The 20525-nt window shown below is 49.7% G+C and overlaps 1 protein-coding gene across 1 annotated transcript in view; it reads right to left on the reverse strand.

Annotated features, from left to right (window-relative positions):
- Positions 1–457: 457 nt before the first annotated feature.
- The window catches only part of SLC22A18 (solute carrier family 22 member 18), a 63431-nt gene continuing 43363 nt past the window's right edge, over positions 458–20525 (reverse strand). The window contains exons 7-10 of the mRNA XM_050897400.1: positions 19594–19694; positions 9659–9760; positions 5764–5884; positions 458–645 (exon numbers count right to left, since the gene is read on the reverse strand). Of these exons, the coding sequence (XP_050753357.1) occupies positions 458–645; positions 5764–5884; positions 9659–9760; positions 19594–19694 (512 nt within the window). The remainder of the gene's footprint in view (positions 646–5763; positions 5885–9658; positions 9761–19593; positions 19695–20525) is intronic.

Here is a 20525-nt window from a genome sequence, read left to right on the forward strand (position 1 = left end):
TCCCCCTCTAGTACAAGAATGCCAGAGGTGCATTTAATGCAGCAAAATGACACTCAGATGTGTTTTACCCCAATTTTCCTCGGTACTGTTACAGGGGGGTGAAATAAAAGGCCAAACCAGAGCACAGGCACTGGCTCCTGATCCCCTTTTAGTTCCAGTGAATCCAAGCAGGAATGCTGACTGACAACAGCTGAGGATCTGGAGCTATTGCCTGCAATGACAGCCACCGCTGTGGAGGGAAACCCGATAGCTCTCAGGGTCCTGCAACTGCCAGTTGCTCCAGCACAGCTCCAAGGCCTTTGCAAACCAATTTGTCCATTACTCTAGATGCAAATGTTGATGAAATGCAAGGTATTGCTCAAACGGTTTTATTCCGGGTTTACGGAATAAAAAATAAAACTCAAGAACATCTTTATTTCTATGGAAAAAATAAGGGGGTTGCTTTCTTGCAACTGAATTACTGGCTTTTCATCTCTTTCAGTGGGATTTTACTCTTTAAGAGGTAAACAAACAAACCTATATTGACAATTAGCTGTAAATAGCCGAAGGAGGAGACTCCAAATTGTTTGTATAAAACTCCACCAATGGTTGGGCCCACCGTCCGGGTCAAGGGCTGCACTGAGGCGCAAATCCCAAGCATGGTACCTAGGAGAGATGGCAGAGACACAGACATCAGGGTGAGAGCAAGTCTTGGGATGGAAAAGCAGAGAAGAGTACGGGGGATCCCCTTCGTCCCTGATGGCGTTCCCCGCAGTAGTAGCAAATCACTTAAAATAATCTCTTGCATTAATTTATAGAGGTCCAATCAGGGTTTGTTAAGGCTCGGGACTCCTGGAGGCATGGGGACTAGTTTCCACCATGAGCCAGCTCAGCTCTTTACTGAGCAGTCCAGATAATCGTAACGCTGCCCAAAAGGCAAGCCGGTGCTCACTGCTGCCTTCACCAGGGTCCAAGGATGCCTTTGGCCCCAGAAGATGCTCCTGAACATTGCACCCAGCAGGGCTGGTAACTACTGCATGGGGTTAGGGATGGAGAGGTAATTTCTAGGGTTGTGTTCGAGACTTCCAAGCAAATCACTCAGATTCTTCCAATATCGTAATTACCCGAGGGGGCCCTGTTCCACCCAAGCTACTATTGCTGTTTATTCTCTAGTGTGGGACAGGGGAACAGCTCTCGAGGGCTTAGCAAGAACAAGAGGTTTAGGTCTAACTAGGTCTTTAAGAATGAATAAATAAAACCACAGAAAAAGACTGAACCTCCTTGAGATACTCCCCCACCCCCTTTGCAAAAAGAACGGATATTTCAATTTGGATGGAAATGCAAGCCCTTCACCTGGCTGGGCCAGTTCCCCTTCCAGCAGCTCTCCCATTTGCATTGTTAACAGGAACCTGGTAGATGGGGAAGCACCTCCAGTTTGGCAAAGGCAGGTTTTTTCCACATGCAGATGGACGGCCAGGATGTCCCATGGGATGCAAAGCTGGCCCCCACGCAGCTGGTGCGCTCTTTGCCCTGTGGTCTTCGTGCAGGACAGCTATCATGCTCAGGGGAGCAGAAAATACCCAGCCAGCCAGAAAATCATTAGCCCCCAACACTGGGAGGAAGGGCAAGCTGGCAGCATATGCAAGAAACTTGTGTCCTACTCTGAAATGATGTTTGCAATTTTTTTTTTTAATATCAGCACGATTATTTGGGCTGTTGGCATCAATTTTCCACCAAGACATGCGTTGAGGCATTGCTGCTGCACAAGGCTAGCAGCGTCTGGGAAGGATGAGGAGGATGCTGTCCCGCATGTAAGAAGATGTGGAGCCTAGTGTGATACTTAACGTGGGTAGCCACGGGGAAATGATCCCCGGCTCTGAGAGAGAAGAGGCAGCCAGGTGTTCGTGTAATGCCAGCCAGCGACTGCTGGGCTTTTATCAGCATGCTTAAAATACTTGTGCAATGAGCCCAAGCCAAGGGTGTAGCCATGTGGAGAGGGAAATCTCCCGGGAAGCGCTGCCGAGCGCTCCTCCCGCGCATAGGAACACAAAGGCGATGGGTGGGACCTCACCTTGACCTTTTGCCAATGGGAACCATCCCACAACCACCAAACTTTCTGGGCAGGTTTTGCAATTATTTTTTCCCCTCTAGGTATTTGAATTAAACTAATTACTACGTACAATTGCCAAACTGGCTCTTATGATTGAGGAGGCACTTTTTTTCCTTTCCTTTTTTTTTTCTGGAGCAGAAATCCATTCTCTTAAAAGGCCAGGCTCTCCCTCTGCACTTCTCCAACATGTTGCTGAGAAAGATAATTTCTCTTTAATGGGCTTAAATTAGATTCCTCGTGTCAGACGCCCTCAAGCTTTGGGACATTGTAAATCTCAGCACTGCAGCGTGGCCCTGGCTCTGTTGCAAAGCTGCGCATGTGATGGATCTTATTTAAGGCAAGACCTTTAACTGGCACAAGTCACCACGTCAGCAGAAAAATTCCTGCGTCACTTCGCACAGCTCTGCCAACACACATACTCACCTTCTTCATCACAGGTATCCCACTTTCTGCACCTTCCCTGCCCTTTTTTCTCCCTCCCCAGCTTTTTTCCCCCTTTTCCCATACCTGACATGACCTGTCCTGGCCAGAAGCCCATCCTCCCCTCCTGCCACAGCCCTCCTCTCCTCCCGCAGGTTTCAGGGTTGGGTGCTGGCAGCTCCCCAAGCCAGGCGGCTCCGTCCCTCCTCCCTCCCTCCGCTGTGCTGGGCGTCCCAGCTCGCCCTCCTTTCCAGCTCACATCCTGTTGCCGTGCTTAGATGATGGTGCTGGCCCAGATCAGCCACACGCCCGCAGGGCAATCGCAGGGTCTGATTTAACAATTAGGTCATCGCTGCCAGCCTTCGAACCAGCAAAGCCTGAGCAAAGCTAGGGGGTTCACTGCACTGAGCCCCGCCTGGCTGCAAGATCTCCTCCTAAGGTTTTGAGTCTGACGCGCAAATAAAATCACAAAAAGTGGGCCTGTTACGCAGGGAGGCTCTGCTGGGCTTCCTCCCTCCCTCGCCCAAGGGCAGGGGGCTCTGTGCAGAAACAAGACCTCCATTCTTGGGGAGGGACCGGGGTTGACAAGGAGTGCTTGTGCAGATGCAAGTCCCCCTGGGCTTGGGGCTGCCCTCCTACGAGCTCGCACGCCCAGCTGAACAGCACGTGCACGTGGGGCAGAATTTTCCCTTCCTGCCTTTGAAGATGAGGAGAGGGGAAAAAAAAAATATCAAAGGGAAACGGATGAAATCATTTCCGCTATCTTCACTTCAGTGCAAAGCCCCAGCCATAAGCAAAGAACAAGTGGCAAACTCATCAGCCTCGGTAGGAAGTGACCTTGGATCAGTCCTGAAAGCAGGATGATGGATGGAAGGGCTGGTGCCATCCTATGTCCCACTGTTCCCTTTCCGAGACACCTATTTAAAAGGCAAGGATGGGTGACTCAGTGTCTAGCAAGGGCGGACAGGTTATCCTCCTGCAACGCCCCATCCGTTCCAGCCCCACGATGAGACAGACACCCAAGTTCAGTCCAAACTTCAGCTCCTCGGAAAGCCTCTCCCTGGCTCAAAGAAAAACCTCCATGGGCTCTACTGGCCCCAGGCTGGCAAAAACATCAGGAAAAGACAGCAGCAAGGCTCAAAAGTGATGTTTCCAAAGGCAAATCCTCAATGTGTGATTTCCTTGCATTAACTAAAAGTTGTTGCAAGCTAGTGCTCAGGTTTTTGACAGAGCGTCAGCGAGGCTTTTTCATAAAGCCAGATTTTCACACTCTTAGAAAAGTGGGGATTTCTAACGTGCCACCAAAATGCTCGCTTTGCAGAGTCGGTCTCGGGCTTGCATAGGAAGGAGCAGCCTTTTAGTTGCTGTACGGGTGGAGCAGCCGTTGCGGGGTGCCACCCACGGCCAGAGACGGATGGCAGGCATTTTAATAGCTGCATTTCTCTGCGAGACACCCACGCCGTCACTGCCACAGCTGCTGCGGAGAGGCAGCTTGCTGGCTCTGCTGCGTCAGGCATTCCTGCCTTCGCCCCGGCCCCTGCCTGGGTGCGTCCAAAACAAGCACAAAACCATCAGATGCCTCTTCCCTCGGAAACGTTGCAAGGAGAAAGCACGGTTTGAAAGGTGAGGGCCAGGGAGGAGCTGCAGAGACAAGGTTTTCCCCCAGCACCGCGATCCTCTGTGCCAGCAACATCCCTCTTTGGCATGCCCAGTTTCGAGCCAGCTGTAGCTCTGCCATTCGTAGTAGCACTTGGCATGGCATCAACCCAGCATGGATGGGCTGGAGAAAGCCCGGATAGCCCATGGCTCCCTGAATGTCCCACAACCCCCTCCTGACCATCTGCACCGCCCTGCGGGCTGCCTCCATCCTGCGCTGCCGTCCTGCCCTGCCATGCGGAGAGCATCCGTCCCACCGAGGTGCAGGCTGACCTAACAACATACGCAAGCAGGGAGCAGGGTGAGGCAACGAAACCCATTTTCCTCTCTGACTGAAGCTTGCCTCCGGGCTTTAAAAGCCAAGCAATGCTCCGGTTTTCCTCACAAAGCCCCTTTGAGATGAGCCTGGATGAATTCCAGCTTGGCTGTACATCCCAAAGCCGCTTGGTGCCCTTCCCCCCCAGCTCTCCCTCCTCACATGCATGTCGCTCCAACTCATGAAACAGCAGATTTTCTTCCTGGCTGAGCAGAGGGGCTGGGACATCCCCAGGCCTCACCTCCCTGGGAACTAAGTGGTCCTCCCAGGTAGAAGTATTGCACTCGGAAATCGCAGGCTCCCAGCATTCGTAGGAGATGCGGTGGTCAGCTCTACAAATAAACTACTAAAGTGACATTTAGAAAAGCTCTTCATTCAGAAGCATCTCAAAAGTGCTTTATAAACTTCACTAGTGGGCTGTGCAAACTGTAACTCCCATTCTCGGTAGGATCTGTGCAGAGGTGTCTGCTCAGACAGCTGCTAGGGAAGATGAAGGGTGCAGGCTGGCATCCCAGAAAGGCTCAGCTAAAGCAGAGAGACTCTCGGGTACCTGGTGAATGCAGCTCTGGGAGCAAACCCTGAAAGAGCTTGAGCAAAAGACACCAAACTGGGTTAACCCAGCTCCATCCTGGGACAAACTCAGCAAGGCTCCCATGACAATAATGTAGGCATATTTCCTTCATCGACAGAACTAAAAACCCAGGTATAAAGATTTGTGTGTCTGCCACTGTGTTATTTCAGCCATCTTGTACAGAGAAATATAGTAACTCTTTGAGTGAAACACCGCCAAAACATAGAAAGGGGGGCAATTACTGCATCAGGCAAAGCATGTTTCCAAAGGGCGATCCAGAACACCCTCCTGAGATGCCCTAAGTTAAAAGGTGTGAACGAGCAGCCCTTTCAGTCACCGTCATGGTGGAAAAGCAGCTTTTTTTTTTTTTAAAAACATATCTTGGCTTCCCATGGAAAGGAGAGTTGGGGAAAGCCTTCCCTTACTGCGCCCGCCACTATGGATGTCAGCAGGTGGCACAGGACCAGGAGCACTGGGTCGCAGGAAGCTTGCTCAATGTTGTTCAAGCTCATCCTGTACTAGCACCACTGGTCCCCGTTCATCTGCTCTGCTGACACTCATCGCACGCAACTGCCAAGCCAGATCTGCTGGGGAACTGGGCATTTGCCATGAACGTGCCCTAGTGCTCGATAGCAGTGGTGTGAGCTGGGAAGCACCTGATGGACTCAAAACCGAGAAAAGACCAGTCTGATCTTTTTTGATGAGTCTTACCAGTGTCAGAGGAGGGGACAGCCTTGGTGAGGATGCTGTCGGTGATGGTGCCCAGCATGCTGAAGGCGAACACCAGCGGCACCGCAATGATGCAGTAGTGCCACACGGTCCTCATCAGGGCCTAAGGGACAGGACACAACGGATCACAGATCATTAGAGAGCACAAGCAGTGACTTTGTAGCAAGAAACAACCTAGAAAAACATCACAAGTCAAACCCATGACTTAGGTAATTTGTGGGAGCCACAACTGATACATGATGGTGTGGCTTTGGCCATTGCGGGGTCTTTCATAGCCCACCATTTGTCTGCAGCGAATTATTCCAAGCATGCGCAGCAAGTAGCAAATGATACCCTACAATCTAGCAGCACGTTTCTCCGGCACTGCTGTGGGTATTTTTAGCGTCTGGGAATTAGTGACGTCCCTGCACCCTTCCCCCCGTCTTCTGTCTCTTGTCCAACTCCTGAGGAAACGTTGAACAGCAGATGCATGTGGTGTACTTCAGGAAGCATCCATTACTTATACAAAACAGCCTAGAGAAGGCATTTCAGCTCATTATCATAAATAATTAAAACTAAACTGAGCTTGTCAAAATAAATGAGCGCGGTGTATTATGTAACGCCGTACCTTTGGGATTTCTAATCCTGTTCTGCTGCTTCCTTGCTAATAAATTCACCAAATTCAGTAATCTGGAATAGGTCTTCTGGCCATAAGTGCACATGAGCGAGCATAATTAGGGAGAGTAATGATTTTGTTATTGCACATATTCTTAGCGGAGACATCCCTCCAGCTGTTTAATACTGAAACAAAAGCGGTGAGGCTCCCTAAGCCGTGGGGCTAGAGCAGCTCTCGGCTCATTCACAAGCCCTGCTGGTCAAATGAATGGATTTCTCTGGGGCATGGAAAGGAAATTCCCCCTTTCTTGCAAGTCTCCTACCTTCACCCGTGTCTCAAGGTGTGTTATTGCGGCTGGAAAACATTTCTGTCGCTGGTTTAGCCAGAAGTTTCATTCTCTGGAGTTCTCTCTCCTAAGATCTGGTCCCTGCCTCTCGGCTACAGAAGATGGAGAAGCCCAGAGACTTTGCTCACTAATGACTTGGAAATATTGAGGTTTATTCCTAGTTCCCCTCTAGAGTCACACACAGCCAGGTTTCTCTCCTCGGAGGGGCTCTTTACCTACGTTTTGGTTAAGATCTAGGCACTTCTGATTAAGGAGCCAGAGAACAAAGACAGAGGAACAGGTATTTGGTACATAAACACTCAGACGGAGGGAGAATAATTCCTTGCTAGGGCAAATGTCATTGCAGGACAACATTGCAGAGCTCATAGGAAAAAACAGTTTTAACCCCATCCTGCTTTGTACGAATTCCATCATGGGCTGAAGCAAGTGGGCAGAAAAGAGCAGAGTCACGTCTGTGCCTCCTGTAAAACCAGGGGAAATGGCTCCTCAGTCCCCTGGGGACTTGGAAAGGACCAAGCCAGGCAGAGCCTGGTCTCTGCTACTCCTCAGCCACTGGGTAGGTAGCAGTCTTTTTGACCTGAGCAGGTCTGAAGGCATTTTTCAGGTGAGGGAGGCAGAACCAAGAGTTTCAGCAGACAGGCTCAAAAAGCAAACGCCTGGGAAACACAGGCAGTGAGGCAGGATGAGGCACAGCCGTGCCTTCAGACAAAGGAAAAACTTCCCCATTGCAACCGCCAAGCCCTCCTACACCCCTGCCCACGTACTCCCGGCTTGCATCTGCAGATCAGACACTGGCTCTCCCCTCCTCTCCTTTTCCAGGTGTTACCGCCGAGCTCCCAGCCCACCCCTTCCCTTCTCCAGCTGCCAATTGCTGGGAACATCCTGCAGCCTCTTCCCAGGTGCCCTGCTGGCTGTCTGCTGCCGCTGGTGCCAGCCTTCCAAAAACGCTTCAGCCCACCTCCTGGCGATATGAAGATGGGTTTTGGAGTGTCTTTTATTAACAGCTAGCCTTTCTCCTCGCTTCCACCCTTTGGGGAGGGGACCTGCTTCATTTGGAGGCCAGATGCAGCAAGGGCACAGCGGGCAGGATGCTCCTCCACTGGCGGCTGCGCAGGATTAAAATCTTCACGCATTAATCATGCATTTGGGGCCTGCTGCTGTGACGGCACTCATCCCCACCGAGACGGAAAGCCACCCCAGAAACAGATGTTTTCTCAGCAGCCGCTTGAACAGAGCGCTTTTTAATAAGGCATCCCCGGCAAAGAGGATCGCAGCTGCGTATGCCTATGAATAGTTCTTAAGGGAAGTCATTGCTGACCCTTGTCCCCAGGCCTGTGCTGTCAGGATGTCCACAGCCCTCTGGGCTTGGTGTAATTGCCAACTCTAAAACAATTTCCCCTCCTGGCTCCCCTCCCCATGCAGCTGATGTGAGCCTCCCTGCACTGGGACATTAGCCGCTGGAAGCCGTGCCACCCCTTTTGCCCCTCCACGGCCATCGAGGCTTTCTCTCCTACCTCCAGCCACCTCCAGACTTCCCTCTCAGTGAGACCTCAGTGCATAAAAGCCATTTACTCCATGTTGCTCCTCTGCCTGATTCCCATGGGACTGGGCTTTGGCACGGGGAGCTGGTCCCAGCAGCACCCTGCCCTGCACCCAGTTAGGGGTGCTCAGGTCTCCAGACGGACCAGGTCCACCTTGGTCCCACCTAATTGCTCCCACCCATGACCAGAAAACAATGGCGAGACCTTCAAAGCCCTTCCTGGATCATGCTCAGGAGCACCAAGCCCTGTGCAGATGTTCGATGCTAAGGGGGCACATCGATGCCATCCAAAACCACATGACACCAGCCGGGAGGGACCCTTCCCAAGCATCCTACCACCCAGCACTGTCTCCGCGAGCCCCAAAATCCCAGAGGGGGGACTGCGCTCCATCTGCAGAGCCAACCCTTGGTCTGCATCCATTCTCCCTTCCCAGCCTCATCTCAGACATGCGATTTAGCCTCAGATTAGCTAAGGTGTGTAGGTGCCTCATCTCATCCGTATAGCTGGGAACCACAAGCCTCAATACCCTCTAGGATTTGGCCCTGACCTCCTTGTGGCTGCGGCGTGGTTGTGGGAACGGCACCCATCCTACCCGCACCGGAGGGAGCACCGGCGCCCCGGCAGCAAGGCTCGAGGCCAAACCCTACAGGGAATGTCGAAAGGCTGACACAGCTTGACCGTCCTTTGGGCCCATCTCACTGATGGGGACTGGTGCGCACCCTACCTCTGTCCCATGACCTGTGCAGAGCTATCGGTTCCCTGAACATGGCTTATCTGAGCAAACACGATTACTGGCAGAGCTGCCTACGTCAACTTGGTTTTCCAATTACCATTTGAGATTGGCATCAACTGTCACCCATGCAGACATAACCAGCGACGGGTAACATGACTTATCCCAAAACGGAGGAACAAAATTATTGCCTTGCTACCTCCTTCCCCAAATACTCTCAGCTTAGGGGAATTAGGCAAAAACAGAGCCCTAGAAGAAGAGCAGATAGATAACCTCTGCTGTCTCGCAGCAGCATACAACCGCAATGATTTTCCCCCCCATCATCTTCATTTACTTTCTGGGTAGTTCAGGAAATGCAGTCGCTGACAAGACTGAGGGCAGGATTTCTATGCAAAGTCAGTGACTCAGGAGGGACTTAACGAGCTTCTGTGCGAGATTAGGTTTTTTTTAATCCCTGTAACTATTACTCATGCGGCTCTATCGTTATTTGGCGCAGTGCTTACACTGAGTGTGGCTGTGTTTGCACAGAGGCCCAGAGCCCTCCCGAGGACCACCCAGCAAAGCCAGAGGTGGCATTTCAATGGGCAGAGCTTGCAGCCTGGTCTCACAGACCTTGTGCTGCTGTTATTAAAAGGCACCATGGATGATTTCATGCCGAGCCTTACCATGCCTAGGCCCATGCCAGCAAAGACGAAGACGCTGAGCCTGAGCAGGGTTCTCTCTGTGCAGTGTTTAGTGAGTTTTCCAATGACCAGACCCTGGACAACCTAGGAAAGAAGCACATGAGCACCGTTAAGCCCAATATATGAGAATTTAAACAAGCTCAAAAGAGAACTGCTACAGTGCTTTAAGCAAATGAAAGGCAGCAAATGGTTTGCTCCCTCACTTTTTTTGGAGAAAAAGGGACCTCGCTGACATGGTAAATGGCTGGAAGACATGATCCATTATTTCAAGCATTTTGCATCCTAGGGATAGATCCATCCTGTCAGCTGAAAGTCTTTACTCAGGGTGCATGCCTGAGTTTACCATCACTGCCTACTCACCAGTGGTGACTGAAACTTTCTAAAGATGCTTGCAGATACAAATGAATTTTTCTAACTAACTCATGATGTTTTTGTGAAATACAGTTAATACTAAGGTCTTCATTCTTGGCAAGTCCTTCCAAAGAAAAACTGTACATTTGTATGCAGAGGAGGAAAATGCCTCCTTTCCTGTACCTTCTCTTGGCATTACTTTAAACTATAAATATACAAATTGGGTGGTTTATCGTTTTTAGGCAGGAAACAAGTACGACGGAGATGCTAATACCCAGCCCCAGCAGTACATGCAGACGTGAGGGATGGGGAACTGGTTTTACAGATTTTAAATAAAAACTTGGGGAGAGGGGGAGGAAAGGAGGAGAAAAAAAATTTAAATCCCAGGAATTATTTGGCTTTTCCAGCACTTTGCAGAGCAAAGATTCCCTCTTGTATTTCTCTGTTCAGCATCTCCCATACTTCAGGTGATGCTGGCCCAAGTGGACATGAGAGGACAGAGGCTGGAAGAGATTACTGTGAAAAAGAAGCCTGAGCGACTGCATTTCAGGGGAGGGACAAATAGGAATCTACTGAGTTTTCCCTGCCTTGAAAGGGTTTGTTTGATCCAAGTGAAAACCCCTCTGACTTGAAAGAAGAGCTCTAGTTCAAAACACTTTGTTGGTGGGATAGCTTCGTTTCAATGGCAGTCCATCCTGGAGGAAACCTCAGTGCTCTGCTTGGACCTGGAATGATGCTACACCACGCTCAACCTTGCTGTGTTAGTCCTAAAGGTGAAACCCAAACTCAGCTGAAAGGAAATGAGTGCAAAACAAATAAGAAAGTAAGTTATGAAAAAGAAAGGAAATGTTAATCTATGACAAGCAGTCCAGAAAAAGCAAATTAATTACTAAAATAAAAAAAAAAAGTAAATAGTAATAGAGTGAAAATAAAGTTGACATAAAGAACAATTGCTACAAATTGAATATATTTCCCACAAGCTACAACTTAATGGAAAACGTCAAAATTCGACCCTTCACTTTGCTTCAGAGCACAAGCAATTTTTGACACAAGGGCACATCGCGCCAAGCAGACACTTTGGTTCCCAGTATGCTTTTCCTGCCTCCTTTTTGTCCCCGTCCCCACCCTCGAGCAGGGCTTGAGAGCTCAGCTCACATGTGCCTGACCGCCGTGTGACGGTAGCACAGGCCCCACGTGTCTCTCCCAGGTCGTGTCACCCGCCGAGCAGCCTTGGGGACACTGGCGGACCTGCTGCGGTGCAATGCTCGGACGATGCATGGGGTGACCTGAGTCATCCTGGCTGAAAGCCCTGCCACGGACACAGGAGGAGGCTGATACCAGCCCCGGCGGCTCCTACTCGGGGCGTGGGTGGAGAAGCCGCTGAGTAACTCTTCATTAAGCTGAGTGCTCCTAAAACGAAGAATCGTCATTAACTTTTTGCAACTTCCCAGTCCCTCCTGCCGGCTCGCCCTGGCCGGGGCTGTGCTGAGTCACATGGGATGGGGGGGAGGGGCTGAGCCCCGTCGCAGGGCATGGCTTGACTCAGCAGTGGCATCATCCGAACCCCAGTTCGGCTCTGCTGAGCCACTGGAGGAAAGGAAACGTTTCTCAATTTGCCCGGACTTGAACGGCATATTTAATTGGGATACACTGTGCAGGCACAGCCTGGTCCCTGCCCTTCCTTGAGTCACTGCGGTACATCATCAGCAACGTCCCAGAGCAGCCCGGTCTGATGGCCGTGGGAGTGGCGTACCCAAAAATGTCTCTGTCACTACACACGAGCACCTAAGCGCAGGCAACAGGCACTGCTGCAGCAAAGCCAGGCACTGAGCAGGCAGGTCCTGGAGATATGCAGACCGGGCTGTCCCCAGAGTAAGCGGGGCAGACGGATGGTCCTTGTGCCAAGGCTGGCATTCAGCACGGGCTTCCCCATCACTCAGACTGCGGCAATACGAGTGTGAGGTAAAACACCACTGCTGAACCAACCAACACAGCGATGGGACTTTTTCCAACAGCAAGCATCAGCCCAAGTCACCTGCTTTCCCTTCGGGGCTGAGCAGCTATCCTTGGGTTATACAGACTGCAGCCTCCCCACTGGTTATATGGGCTGCCGGACTCCCTCCCCAGCACGGTCGTTGCCGATCCAGCCATGAGCCCCAGACAGGCAAGGCCCATCATCTTGATTTTGGACACAGTGCCTTGATTTAGGTGCTGGATAATGTTGCCAGTCACCAGGAGCTCTGACCTCACTTCCAGTCTGAATTTAGACCTGAAAACGCATTACTTCCAGCCTACAATTTTCCCTGGGCGCACAGTCCCCAGGTTTGCATGAGCAGCAGCTGCCTGCACAGGCACATTTGGGAAGGAGGAAGCGAAAGGTGGTTCATGCGTGCTCTCCCATGTAAGGTTTTGGACGTGTGCTGCCATTGCCAGGGGGTAGCGGGGGCATCCCAGATGACTTGGCCATCGCCACTCCCATGGACAAGCCCTGGTGGCACTGACAATGCAGCAATGGAATTTATCCTTATTTTTATTCCTGCTGGCGCATTCTGGGCTTTCCCTTTGCGCATAACCTCCCCTTGAGATTGACTGCGATGGGCCTTCCCCTCCTGCATTTCATTTTGCCTGGATGGTGCTTGCCTTTGTAACCCGACCTCCTTTGAAGTCGGGGAAGAGCCAGTGTACCTGGCTGGAATGCCTTCTGTCATCAATAAACAAAAGAGAGAGGAAATCGTTTGCAAGTGAAATAACAGGCACTGCCCGTGGCTGTGTACACATGTCACAGGAAAAACCAACTCATCTTTTTTTCCTCACCCCCTCCTTCGTTAAAGGCAAATAAGTCTCCCAATAAATGTGTAACAACAGCTAAATCTCTCCTTGTCTTTATGCTGGATTTGCCGAACTGGAGATTCATTACGCTAGTTCAGCTGATCACGTAGAAAAATACTCTCTACCTCTATTACTGTATTTGATTTCTGGGAAGGCAGCAGCTCCCACTTGCTCAGAAGAGCCAATTACCCATCTTATTGTTAACCTCATTAACAAATTCCAGGAATCCCTTGCAGGATGGAAAGGATTGTTGCTGTTTGAAGGTTTAAGGTGCTAGTTTTTGGAAGACTTTTGAACAGTGAAGCCTTGCTGCGTGGAGCCACTGCTGAGCAGGACTGGCACCCACAAGCAGCTGACCTCATTGGTGGAGGTTAGAGGAGTTACGCAGATGCTCGGCTGGTCCTCAGCGCTCAGTGGACACAGGACTGTTTCTACAGATTCTTCCATCAGCACCGATCGAAAGCTTGACAGAGCCCAGCAACAAAATAAATTCCCTTTCACCCAACAGCCAAAATGAAAAGACATGAGAAGGTCGGAGAGGCAGGCGCAGCAGGCCAGGTAAGCTGGTACAGCCTAGCAGAGAAGATGCAGGGCCCCATCCCTAGCGCAGATAGCATGATTCACATCAGAGGCAGCCTCCCACGCACCAGACCCGTATCTCTCGCCTTTGAAATTGTGCCCGGCTGGCAGTTCCCAGGGCGAGCGCAGTGCCGGCTGGGGTGGGACACACTGGTGGGCACTGGCTGGGGCAGACCGCAGGGGGCAAGTAAAATCACGAGGCTTTTCTGCACAGGCTGAAGGTGGTGCAAAATCTTGGGCGGGGGAAAAGGGAGTTGTTTTCCTGACATGGCAATGCCAGAAAGTGCTTGAGAAGTAGTTCAGGTCTTGCAGAGGAGCAGGAGGGTGGTGGGACTGCAAGGAGAGCTGACAGCGAGGACCAAACTGCTGAAGGCAGCACTTTGCCAAACAGGGGGAAGAGGACCGTGTGTTTTGCAAACTCCAGCCTAATCGCTTTCTTTCCCACTCCAACACGCTCCCCTCCACAGATTTAAATCCTTCAAAGTGAGGAAACTGGAGAACTTTCTGTTTGTTGTTGCAAGGTCCTTTCACCGAGTGGGTTTTCCCCCTAGGCATACCTGGCTGTAATTAAATCCCTGGCTCTTTAATCATCTCTTTTGCTGTGCAGGGGAAAAAAAAAAAGCAAGAGGGACAGACTGGTGATAAGATGATACGCAATGTAAATCTCTCCTCCAGGAATCTCTCTCATCTTTTCAGGATCACTCCGTACCAACTTGTCCCTCCAGAAGCTGCACAGCTAGAGGTGGAGTTTGTATAACAATACAAATTTAAACGCAGTAAATAGAACAGATGTCTTGTGATTTCTTGATCCTCAGGGTTATAAATATCTACCCCTTTGTCTCACCCAGAGTTTTTGTTTGGTGCATTTTGCTTTGGGTTTTTTTGAGAAAAAGTTCTTAAATGAAAGCTTCCCCCACCCCCTCCCGCGGTTTGAAATCTAAGCATCAGATGTGACTTTAGATACCAACCAGGGACTCCAGGTATTTCACTTGCCTAATCCTCTGGCGGCATTTTCCAAGCCAGATACTATGCCTGGAAGTCTCCATGCTATTGCGCTCGCAACTCCAAAAAACGCTGGAGCCTAGGCCCGCTTCTGCCCATTATGCAAAGTTAAATTATTTTAAATTATTAAGAAATTAATTATTCTCTGGAGGGGAGATTGAATGGCATCTCATACTCCCAGGCATTCACTGTGAGGGAAATTTTGTTCACATGGCTGCTGAGAGGACTCTGGAAGCCCAGCCCCGGAGGACAGACGGATTGTGTCCCTGACGGGCTCTCACACCTCTTGCCTGGAGACTCACCAGCAATCAGATAAAGATACTTCAAACATATCACGAGCAAGGGAATCTCTGCAACACAAGACCCCAGGTGCAGAGGTACCCCTCCTGCTGTCTGCCTTCCTCTCCTCACTTCGTTATCTCCCACCCAACTCCTCCTCGACTTATGCTGGCACAGTCCCAACTCAGACAGCCCCACACTATCAGAGTGCTTCAAGTATCACTGCAGAGCCCTGGATTGCTTGAATTAACCCCCACTTACTATTTTCACTTCCCCATCAGCCCACCCCAGCCTTGGTCATATTCCATTTTCTAAGCAACATCTTTGTTTCCTCATCAGACAGCTCTTTGTCCCAATGCTATGACACCGCCTTTCTGCACACCCTTCTCTGACCTCGTTTGGCTCTGTCCTGACCCAGAAGTGAGCCCCCTTCCCACCTTCCCACCCTCACTGTGCTTAAGCCTGCTCCACACTTTCCAATATCCTCTGCTGTTAGATGATGCTCTTTGCCTAACCACAAACAGTAAATTGGTGCCAGTTCCTGGGCCAGTGCTTCATCCGGAGAGCCAGGAAGCCCCCGTTCCCCACGGACAGGTACTCCCACAGGAACCTTTACAACAATGCATCAGCAGACGTATTACTTTGGGGCACCCAGGTCTTCATGAGACAGGCTGGGAGCAGCAGCAAGGCAACCTATGTCCCTCCATGGAGGAGTACCAATGACAGCAAGGAGATTTACCACCAGCGCTGGGGTGAAGGGTGACCATGCTGTGGGCAGCCAACTCAGAAAAGGGAAGAGGGTGCCGAGGATGCCCCATGCCATGACTGGTGGTCATTGGTGCTACATGCACGGTGTTGTGAGGACAAAACCCACCACCAATGTCAGCTGAGCCACGTCACTGCTAGCAAGTGCCATGAACTGTTCCCATGTGGACAGAGCTGATGCTCAGCCAGGGAGCAACCAAGAGGTGTGCTCTGCGGAGTGGCCAGCCAAAGCCCATGAGGCTCCCAGGCTCCAAAAACCAGCGCCAAATCTGCCTTCCAAACCCGCAGGGATCCTCTCAGGATGGGCATGGGGCGCGCCCCCAAATGTTGGGGTCCTGTGTGGTCATAAATTGACAAGACAGGACCAAGCATGATGAAGTGAGGCTGAGGAGCTCCAGATGGGATCCCTCAGGAGGGCTGCCTGAATTAGTGGGGTGGCTAACTAACATCCTCCATCTTCAAAGATGGCAAACGCCTCGCCTCCCGTGGGGTCGGTGTTTCTGTGCTGATCTCCCCACACAAAGAGCTGTTTGAGATACCGATGACAAAGTACTTGAGTTGCCTACTTAAAATTAGGTGGACTGACCCAAAGCCATTCCAAATCTCCTCTCTAGGTGCTCTGCAGCTGACTTGAATAGGAGGAATGGTGAGAAACAGAGATGTTTACAGTACGTTGGCCGCTTCTCACCACAATAGGTTAAATGAGGCTGAGAAGCTGAAAAATTAGGTTAAGCAAATGGAGCATAATATCCTGGGGGTGGGAGAGGAAAGTGGGAAGAGACCATCGCTATTCGAGTCATCCTGGGATTGCTGATCGGGCTGGGAAAAGGGGCTGCAACACCACCATCTGTGCAAGAGGAAGATGTTCATTTCGAAAAGATTTCATAAAAAAAATAGAAACTACAATAACACAAAGAACTAATATTACTAAAAATTGCCAGGAATTGGCAGACCAGGCAATGCTTTTGTCAGCGTATGACTTTCGGGGAAGAGCTGAGTAAAGGGCTCAGATAAGCCTTGCTCGCTGTGCTGTTCCCTGTGCATCTCTGAAGTCGCTTAGTGCATGCAATGTGTGCTGGGAGCAGGCGAGATCCTGGGACATGGTGCTGGGTGTATCAGCTGGCCGTGCTGTGCAACTGCCCAGGCACTGTATACAATGTCTACAGGGAGGTTTAAAGTAAACAGGACATGGTTCGATTCTTATTTTCCCCTTCATTTCTGTGATGTCCACTGCCATCTATAGAAGTCCTTAAACGTGACCCATTTTCAGGTCCAGGGAGAGATGCAAATGGGGGGGACATGTTTCCTCTAACAGGAGGGCTCAGAGCAAGTCCAGGAGAATGGGAAAACCCTCACAATGTTTTATGGAAAGGCAAACTAAGGAATGAGAAATCAAAGCTGAGGATCTGGTTGATGAAATTCATCGAAAAGGACATTATATTCCTTATGAATAAAGCTATAATTTACTCAGTGAAGTGGGGAAGCCAGTCAGCAGATATTAATCACTGTTCACCCATCCAGACTGGTGGAATTTGCTTGCACCTTAATCTGCATTTATATCTCCAGCAGTATCAATTCACTGTACAGCAGAAACAAATGCATCTGAAATGCCAGCTTAGGCAACATGAAGGCACACAAGCAGCTCTGGGCTCGGCAGAACAGAGCCGGCACATGTTGCATTTCCTGCATACATCTTCCACTGGAGGAACCTCAACAGAAAGCAGCCATAAACATTAACCCAGTCACTATCTGCAAGAGATATCTTTGGGTGGTTCTAGCCAGAGACCTGATCTGAAAGTAAAAACACAAATTCTAATGTTTTACAATAATTTAAAAGCCAGATGGTGAGAGTATCTTTTGGACCAGTTGAGGATCTGGTCCTGCATAAACCAGAGCAGAGCTCGGAACTGCCAATGATCAAGTGGAAAGAACAAGCGACAAACCAGACAGTAGCGCTTTGCAAGCTCTTGAGCGAGACAGCTTAGCTGCCACCAGGAATCAGGTACCCTGGGGTTTTAAAAAAAATGAAGCATGTTTTTCCCCTTTCCTTTTTGGTGTTCTGACAGCAAACCCCAATGCACCATCATGAAGAAGAGAAGTTTGTACCCTATGACCACTTCACTCCTATATTTCTGATGTCCAGAGTCATGCACTGTTGAATATGTGTAGCAACACGGACAGAAACTGCACAGATAGATGAAAGAAAACTGCCTGGCTGACAAAAGCTAGTTTCTGTGTCAAATGTCCTGAGGCAAAGACTCCCCAACAAAGTAGATGCTGCACCTGAGCCTGTAGGCCGCTGCTGGGTTAAAGCATGGTAACAGGTATGATTGGCCTCTGTGGGATGAAACCCTGGGACTATGGGAAGAGTCAGGTCCCTGGTTAGCACTGACATCTGATTATTCATTAGGAAGCAGAGTGAATGCTATAATTCCCATATCTTCCAGGGCTGTATCTATATGTAGGGTGCACCGGCACGGCAGTGCAGGTAACCTTATCTACAGTAGTTTCAACCAAACTAGCCTGGGAAACAATAGCAGTGAAGACAGACAGATATACCAGACATAACAGCAGTGTCCTGAAGACAGATATCCCAGACCTAACAGCAGCGTCCAAGCTCCATCTAGCAACATGAAGCCACTCCTGCCCCAGCTGTACAAGCACATTGCTGCCCATGTTACCCGGCTCGAAACAAGCACACCATAGCCATGCTGCAACCCCAAATTTGATTGCAGTGTAGACATATATAACAGGAATTTAGCTGATAGGTCTAAGTTAAGAGCACAGTTGTTGGGGAGTCTCTCTACATTCAAAGGGGGAAGAAGATATCAGAAGGTGACTCAGCCCCTCTAAAACCTGAATGATTCCTGCAGATCCTGGTCTAGGAGGCAGCATACAAAGACTAACGTAGGGAAAGCCTCTGTTAGCAGTGGAGCTGGGGTCAGAAGCGTGCTTTGGAAAGCAGCTGCTGATCACCCCACTTGTCACGCTGTTTCCATGCTGTGGAGCGGCAAAGTGGTTTTCTTTCCAACGAGACTGGATGGGAGAGTGCATCCAGCTCATAGCAGATATTGAGCTCACAGGACCGAGAGACAGCTAGTTCAAAGCCACCCTCCCAGAAGGGACATGGCAAAGGCACCAGCTCCTCAGCTCCAGCCAGTTTACTCTGCAGACTCCACTTGCTGATGTATGGCCACACTCATCAGCGGCTCTACCAAGGTGCCCAGATTTGGTGAGACCAGGGCAGAGCCCAAGCGACTGGCAACACCATGCCAAATCCAAATCACAAGGGAAGGAACTAAAGCTGCCATTTTCCAGATGAGAAGGTCCTCCAGATCCCACAGGAACTCTGCGGCAATGCCCAGGAAATGAAGGTGGATTTAATAACAAGACCACCCTCCTTCAGGATATTGCTTAACTTGCATTCCTACCTTGAGGCTTGCTTATAACCATCTGTTGCTCTTTCTGCAAAATTATTAGCCTCTTCCTCCAAAAGGAACATTCTGCTACAACACAACACCTTATTTTTTTGGCCCTGCTACTGCCTAATTCAGCTGACTTTTCCCTTTTACCCATTTTGGTAGTCTCCTAACCATGCTCCATTGCCCACCTTTTTGGTTTTTTTTCTTTTTGGAAAGTACAAGCTCGCTGTTCGTGCTTCCACACAGCAGAAATAAGTCCTTCCTCTACACTGAAGGGATCTGTGAAAACGCCAGTAAGATTGCGTACTTAGATAAATTTACAGGGTGCTACTAAGTAAATGTAAATTAGCTAACCTGCGCCAGGGAAAACCTTAGTCAAGGCACTTCAATGTAAGTTTTGTTACAAAAACCAGGACAACATGTCAGTCCAAGGAAATTTTAGCTCCACAGCTTAAAGATCTGCAAAGAGGGACAAGGGGAAGAAAGCTTTCAGGACAGTCCTTGCTCTGATTTCTTCCCATTCCAAGGAACAGAATAAATTTGGAGTCACTTCTATTTTTTGAAGCCAAGTGCCATATGGCAGAGCTAGGATTTGCTGTCAATATTACACCTGGATTTGGAAGAGCATGTGTCAAAAAGGTAGCAAATTAGATAGTGGTGTGGCAGGAGGGAGACTTCCACTTCACTTACCATCTGAAGGACACCAAGATATGACATCAGGTATCCAGACTCCACTGCTTCCAAGCCAAAGAAATCCATAGAGATGATGGAAAACATAATCAGGAACAAACCTAGAGGGAGGGTTAATGAAAAGCATATATCAATATACTTGCACTGCATATAGTGGCCCAGACCCTGCTCCCATCACCCTGAGTATGAGTCAGTAGCTCTCCCTGGGGTTGCCTGGACTGGATATAAACATGAGCAGAATCCAATTCAAAGTCAGTGTAGTAATTTAATCTTTAAAAGTTAACTTTTTTATCCCCCTTACTTTCATCTTTAAATAATGTGACTATGTAGGCTGTAGATTCAGCTGTTTATTATAAACTGGTAAATATTTGTATCACTGAAGCCAGACTAACCATTAAGACAGCGAGAAGACATTTGTTCAGACAAGACTGTAACCATAAAAATAATCTGATTGGATTCCTCGCCCCTTTTGCCTGACTTTAGATTTTCACCATGGGGAACAACCCAGTGACATCAGCCTAAATACAGCGGTTTCACTGGACACCTCGGCAATGACGTTGGTGACACGTGAAATCTCTCTTGCATGGACCGATAGCGGTGTCGACACAAGCAGTCAGGAAAGTACAGACAGAAACAGCACAGGCTGAGTCTGCTTTTCAATTAAGGCAATTTCTGGAAAGCATAACGGAAAATGCCCACTCACCCAGTCTCACATGAAAATGCAATAGTGTGTGTTTCCCCCACCACCAAACATACACAAATACAGACACGCGTACACACGCTCCCATCATACACAAAAAGCCATCAAATTAAAAATATTATGACAAAACATTGCTGTCAAAGAGTGGTATGGTGTAGGAGGCTGCTGCCTCTCCTAGTGTCTTGTGCACCTCAGATGGATGAAGACAGTAGGAAATTGGGGCACTCTGCGT

This window comes from Gymnogyps californianus, chromosome 5, assembly GCF_018139145.2.
Source record: "Gymnogyps californianus isolate 813 chromosome 5, ASM1813914v2, whole genome shotgun sequence".
Taxonomy (NCBI): domain Eukaryota; kingdom Metazoa; phylum Chordata; class Aves; order Accipitriformes; family Cathartidae; genus Gymnogyps; species Gymnogyps californianus.